Source organism: Alligator sinensis, unplaced genomic scaffold, assembly GCF_000455745.1.
Source record: "Alligator sinensis unplaced genomic scaffold, ASM45574v1 scaffold311_1, whole genome shotgun sequence".
Lineage (NCBI taxonomy): Eukaryota > Metazoa > Chordata > Crocodylia > Alligatoridae > Alligator > Alligator sinensis.
In genome coordinates this window covers 397,446-404,514 of record NW_005842355.1, presented here as the reverse complement: position 1 = coordinate 404,514, position 7,069 = coordinate 397,446, and the positions used below count along the sequence as shown (strand labels likewise).

At 46.7% G+C, this 7,069-nt stretch overlaps 1 protein-coding gene across 1 annotated transcript in view; it reads right to left on the bottom strand.

Moving 5' to 3' along the window:
* Nucleotides 1-7,069, bottom strand: part of PTPN9 (protein tyrosine phosphatase, non-receptor type 9) — a 35,423-nt gene that overhangs the window by 13,882 nt on the left and 14,472 nt on the right. Inside the window, exons 6-7 of the mRNA XM_025210553.1 lie at nucleotides 1,712-1,817; nucleotides 5-90 (exon numbers count right to left, since the gene is read on the bottom strand). Coding sequence (XP_025066338.1) covers nucleotides 5-90; nucleotides 1,712-1,817 — 192 coding nt within the window. The remainder of the gene's footprint in view (nucleotides 1-4; nucleotides 91-1,711; nucleotides 1,818-7,069) is intronic.

Sequence of the window (7,069 nt, the reverse complement as noted above, 5' to 3'; positions counted from 1 at the left end):
CAGCAGGAGGCTGATGATGGAGTATGGGACTCGGAACCACATAGGAGCTCCCACGATGAACACCTTTTTGAGGCGAGCTGGGAAGGCTCCCTGCAGACAGTATACAAAGGAGTTTTAAAGCCACAGCACCATTTATCAGTGGTGTCTACAGCAGTGGTTCCCAATCTGTGGTATGGGTACCACCAGTGGTACACAAACAACCTGTCAGTGATATGCATTAACAGATTACTTTATAATTACTTTATATGACAAAAATTTGCTGGCGGTACTTAAGGCTTAACTGAAAAGTTTGCTGGTGGTACTTAAGGTTGTCTTGTTTTAAATTGGTGGTGCACAATCTGTCAGTTTGGGAACAGCTGGTCTACAGAACAAGACAAGCTGGGAAAACCCAAGCTTCTTCAATTCCTTGCCTTCACGACCAGCAGGGGGAGCCTGCGGTTCAGGCCTGAAAATCAGATCGGGGCTGATTAGGCCATAGCAATGCAGTTCTAGCAATCTGGCTGGAGGGAAGAAGTTCTCCTTTCCACTCCATGTTCTTTAGGAAGTTAAAGGAGCACAATCTAGATGCCCTGGTGATGACTACAGTATAAACACACAGGTACATCACACAGACACAGTTTGGGATGTTTTCTCTCTCTTTAAAAGCTCAACCACTTGTTTCTTATGCACATGCAGAAACTTAATAGCTCTGTCTTAACTGTTAGCAGGTTTGCAGGAAAGGGCTCAATCTAAGATATCTTCCATGTCTAATATCCAGTTCTCACTCTCACCTTATTGGTAGGGGGCAATCAAGAACTGTCAGTATAGAACAAAAACAACTTGGATTTGTTTTATGATAATTGACCAGTGGGGAAGCAGGCCCATTATAAAACCTACACACTTCACATGTAAGTAGTACTTTATAGACCTGATCTAACAGCCATTGCATTTAATGGTAAGATCTTTACTGACTGATGGGGGATGGATAAAATCTTTTATGTTCAAGACCTTATTTATAGTCACTACTTAACTGATCATCACAAGTTCCCCTGGGAGTAGATGATTAGGAATGATTATCCCCAATTTAGAGATGGGGAACATTAATGAATTAATTGCCCAAGGCTGCACAGAGCACCTGTCAAAAAGAAATATCAAATACTGTGACTTGCCACCTTGTGTCCCAATTGTTTAGCATTCCACAGCAGTGCCTCTCAGTCTGTGGAGCTTTGGTAACAAGACAGTTGAGATATTTGTATGGAAGGAGTTGCAGAGATGGAACAACATCCACCCCCTCACTTACAGGGTTGACAAAGGCTGTGATTCCCACTCTGTGGAGATGATCATAAATTCTAAACTCTCCAAGGACACTTGTTCACACAGATCCTTCTGCCATGAAGTCTCTGTCTATAAACAAGTTATGCCCTCATGATCTTGATTTTCGAGCACCTCTCAGCCATGAAAATGGACTTATTCTTACAACATCACCACGAAGTAAGTGCTATTCACCTCATTTCACAGAATGGGAGCTGAGGCCTGGGGTGGACCAAGGGCCCGAGTTCACATAGGATGTTCATACCAGAAACTGAACCAAAGTCCCGCCAGCCCCAACCCCTGCTCTACCTTTCTCCTCCTATAAGTTACATACTCTTAGAAAGGTACAGCAAGGAGACCTCATCCCTTGATGGTCCCTTCCTTCTCCCTCCCCCCAAACCAGGGGTAAGCTTTCCTTTACCTTCAGCAGGTTGAGGATTTTCTTGCTGAGGTCCAGTTCAAAGTTGGTGTACTGGGACCCAGCCATATCATAGATGAACACCAGGCCATTCCTCTGGGTTTCAAAGCTGGTTGTGCAGAAGAGAGAGAAACAAGAAGATCAGCTACAATGGGGTGCTTAATCACTTGCTCGGGCCCAGTTACAACAGAGATTTACCCACTTCTCCAGAGAAAACCTCTTAAAAACCATACCGAGTCTTTTTGCTCTCCACCCTAATAAGCATAATTAACATATTTGCTTTCAACAACAGACCAGATCCTCCTCTCCTTCATGCTGGTGAGAATCTTATTCTAGTGACTGAGGAATAGCCATAGAAACACAAATGTGATGTTGCTTTTGCACATAGGTATGTATGCATGTACCATGTGTTTTTTGCAAGATTTTGCTTAGGCCCAATCTGCTCAAGTTTACAAGAGTTAGTCAACACCTTAAGTGCCTGGCTGAACTGGGCTCTTAATACAGGTAAAAACCACAATAGTCTAAAACAGAGGTCAGCAATCTATGGCTTGTAGTCATTGGATCCAGCTTGCAGAGCTGAGGGGTTTTAGCAGTGGGAGGCTTCATCCACACCATAGTAGGGAGGAGTGGAGGTGGCAGCTGCTGGGTCAGAAATTTGAGCCCACCTCAGACCCAAGCTGTTGTTTTGGCCTGCCACTTGGAAACATTGCTGAGTACAGTCTAGAATAAAAGGTTAAGAAAAAATAATGTGGGTGCCCAAGTGTCACATGATACAAGATCTCTTGTGAGCAGCTAGGAAATTTCACTGTCCTGGAGTCAGAGAGAACCAGGGCTGGAAGGGACCTCCAGAGGTCATCTAGTCCAACCTCCCCTTCTGAAGCAGGACCATTCCTATCCAAACCATCCCATACAACCATAGTCTAAACTCTACATAAGACTATTATCAACCCTGACCCAACATAAACCTAACATCCTAACCTGCCACAAGTAAAGCAGGAGATCCATGGCAGCCAATGTCCTGCTTCTATAAAATGTTATTAATATATGCTCAAGAGGTCTTGGGTAGAGGACCATGCCCCCTGCTACAGAGGAAGGCAAAAACCCCCACAGTCCATACCAATCTGGCCATGGGGTAAAACTCCTTCCTGACCCCAATATAGTGATCAATCTGACCCTGAATGGAGGCATAAGATCCTCTAGCCAGGGACCTTCAGCATTGGCACACCCCAGTTGAAGTCTCCAGCCTCGGCTGTTTCAAATACCCAATGCCTCTGGGAAGGCGTAAAAACACCTTAACACATATAGCAAAAAAAGGGGGTGGAAGGAACAACCAGCAGAGCTCAGAAGCATGGGAAATACCTGTGGTAGAAAATAGGCATAGCTACTAGGGGTGCACCAATAAAAAATTTTTGGGCTGATACCAATGACCAATTATTAATGAACCATATCAGCCGATACCAATCTGACTGCCCATATGCAAGCCTAGCAGCTTGGAGAGCAGCGTTTGGCTGGTAAGTCTGTTGGGGGGAAGGGGCATGATGGTTGCAGATTGAGGTCCCTGCAGTGAAGGAGGAGCGGGGCTAGGGCTGGAACAGGGGCTGCCCAGCTGGGGTGGGGATAGAGCCCCAAGTGGGGGGTGCTGGGGGTGGTTCCTACTGCTGCTCACACCCCTGGCAGCAGTTGTGGGGGGCACATACCACCCAGATCTGTACACAGGGCAAGGGCAGGCTGCTGCTGTGGGCTGGGGATGGCACTAGGCTCTTCCAATGGGGAGCTGGGCTGAGGCCATGCTCGGGGCAGGCGGTGGTGCTGGGAGGGGAGAGCTTGGAGGGGGCTAGGGCAAATTTTCGGGTGGCCATAGCCTACCCTGTAGCACCCCCTCCCAGCACTGCCACCACCGGCCCCAAGCGCAGCCCCGGCCCAATCCCCACACCGGGAAGAGCGCAGTGCTGCCCCTGGTCCCAGCCCACAGCAAGCAACCCACCTTCGCTCCACATGCAGATCCAGGGGGCACGTGCCCCTCATGCCTCCCCTGGGGATGCGCACAGCGACATGCAGCATTTATTGGTGACATTATTGGCCACATCAGTCAAAAATGCCGATTGCCAATAACGTCAATTTTCCTTTTTATCAGTACCTATACAATATGGACCGATATATTAATGCACCTCTAATAGCTACACCTAGATCTTCCCTGACCAGTCGCTATCCAACCTCCTCTTGAACACCTTCAGTGATAGAGAGTCCACAACTTCCCTAGGCTATTCCACTGCCTCCCTATTCTCACAGTGGAGAAGTTTTTCCAGATATCCAGTCTAAATTTACTTGGCTGTTATATATTTTTGTCAGACTACAAAACAGCTCTTGTATCTGTGACTCTCCAAGAACAAGCTAGTTGTTTCTGAATTGGTGTGTGCTAACGAACCAGACACAGTTAAGAATGTGGTTAATTAAGCGGAGTTTGCAGCATTCTGTTTTTTAAATAATATGTTCGTTCATCATTACTGAATTAGCTTATTGTTGTGCATGCCTAATTACTTTGGAACTGAAATTAAACCAACTACACAACATGCAGCTTCTGGGGAAGAGGAAAAGCCATCTTTTCTCCAGGTTTTGCGTGGAGTAGATGTAGTCCAGGCAGCCTTAGGTGGCATGGAAAACAAAGGGGTATATCCTGCTATTTAGACTCCTGGCATTAATCACTTATATGATTATGCTGATGCTGCTGGAGGATTATTAGAACAAAGACAATAGCATCCTGGGCCGGGCCGCACCAACAACTTTACAGAGGGATCCTGCCCACAGAGTACTTGTGACCTGACTTGCTTCCTAGGAAAACTTCTTCCTAATTCTTGGTAAGAGACTGGCTCATTCCTTGAAACCTGATGGTGTAGTCCAGGAACATCAAACTCACCCCTCCCAGGCCAGATCTGGGCGTGGTAGCAGCAGTGGGGTAAGTAGTGGCAGGGTAGTTACTGGGAGCTACTGGATTACAAACAACAGAACAAGGGCTGCTATTTCTTCTAAAACCTAACGGGAAAACATTTTTCCAAAGGGCCTTATTGATTTTCACTGGGATGTAGGCTCCATCAACAGATGCTCCTGAGAAGGTAGTCCTTAACACTTACAATATTCTGGAAATCCTTGTTATTCTGAGAAGCCTCCTGTCCTCTTTATTCACAGACTAAAAGCTGCGACTTTGTCAGCTTGTGCAAAGCCACTTTACTATGTTTGAACCTATATAAATGAAGAGGGAAAAACCCTATTAAAACAACTGAAAAAAATCCAAATTGTTCCAGTGCTTTGACAGTGAAACCCTGTCACAGCATAACACATAGGACTATAACCCTTCTCCATCTAAATGTTTTTATAATCTGCCCAATTCCTCCAGTGCCAAGAGTCATGGGAAATGGAAATCAGAGCGTTTCAAGATGCACACTTTGGAGCAACTTGGGACTTCTGCTACATGCAAATTCTTTGACACAATTTCAGATCCAATTTGCATTTGGTGAATATTTTAAATCATGTACATTTTAGCAGTGCCCTAAGGATGCAGGCTACTTCTGGTGGTGTCCCACATCCAATCCCTGAGAGCAGGCACACATTTTACTCTCTTAAGTGGCAACAGAAGAGATGTGCTCACAGGTGAAGATGCCACTGTAAATCCCAGTACAGACAGCAGGCCTTACTTATCCCGCTGACAGTTCCTGGCAACTTACAGGTCCATCTGGAGGCTTCAGCTTGCAGACCACTTACTTTGGAAAGACTGTAAACTATTTGGGATGAGGCTGAGGTCTTCCTATGAACTGGGGGGTGGCTCCCACATTATCAGTTCTGTCAGATTACAAATAAAATACAAGATAAAAGGTACAAAACTGTCTCTTTTGTGAAGCCTTTTGAAAAGATCCATCAAAAACCCCAACTAGGAGCAATGTTCACTCAGTGCAGAGATTTGACTTTCCACCCCTAGTCATCTGCTAAGCCTGAACCATGGTGTAGTCTGTACGAAGAGAGATAAACTCTTGGCATAAGGATCATCTGTTCTGCACCATACAGTAAAGCACAAACATCCTCTGCAAGATGCAACTCTGTGTAGTAGCACTTCCAGATGCTGGTGCATCTGATGCAGGTGCATTGTTCCCATGCTAATGTTTGTGAACAAATCTGGTAGGTAAAACCAGCTAAATCTATTGTTGCCATCTGAGGGATCTAGCAAACGAGTCTCTTTGGAGGGGCTGTGGCCTTAGCCTCAGTCACCATGATCCAACACTACAGTGAGTCTCATCCAGGATTCTCCTAATGACTGATGTTCTAGGAGCTAGAAACTGTAGTATCCACTGAAAAATGAGGAGGAAGAGGCATACAACAGCCTTTACTGGTAATTCCTTTGCAATTTTTCATGAGGGATGCAAAGCCCTTAGACAGGGCCAGTCCATCATGTGTTACATGGCAAGCTCCACATTGTGTTGATGTTTGCTCCTCCTAAGCACTATTTTACACACCAAACAGGTACAGACCTTCCTCTACATGCAAGTGCTCAGTGAGATCAGCTTTCCTCACTTACCCCGCACCCATCAAAAACTACTTCCCTAAAATCTCTGAAGATAAAGATCCTAGTTCTATCTAAAGAACCCAAGAGTCAAGGACTCAGGATTTGAAAGACCCTGGCTTCCTGGGGTCTGAGGGAAAGCACTAGACTAGAGAGACCTTTACATGTTTTGACATTCCTTTAGGAATAAGCTGGGCCTAGGGTTTTTCCATTGGCTCACTGCAGTCCAGCAAGCCATTCTTGTAGAGGGACTGGGCCTTTGCAACTAAGCCCAGCAAAAGGCCATTCTTTCTCTCTCTAGATAGATAGATCGATCGATTGATCAATCTGTTTCTATATATAATGTGCGTTTTGTATGTTCATATATATATATGCCCGCGGCAGGTGTTTGTCCGGCCCGCAGCAGGTCCTCTGTTCTACCTGGCCCAGACATAGTCCAGCCATGGCGAGTCCTGCTGCCCCTTGGGCATGCAGCAGGGCTGGGGCAGCTCTGCAGCTGGATTGCCTTTCTAGGCAGTCCAGGTGGCTCCTTTCAGCTGCTGCAGGGCCCCAGCCCTTTGGTACCGCGCTGCACAACCCTGACCCCATGCACCCTGTGCTTGATCCAGGCTCGCCTACCCAGGCTCAGCAGTGGCAGCATGAGACAAAAACTATTGCTCAGAGTGGGGGGAAAAGCAGCTTCTCCCCCTTCCGCTGCCAGCAGTTCCCTACTGCAGCCACCAGGAGTCTGCGCAGGGTTGCCCTGAGTCTCTGCTGCTGTCACCACTGCCTCTGGGCTGCCCCACAGGGGAGCGGGGGGCCTGGAGAGCGGA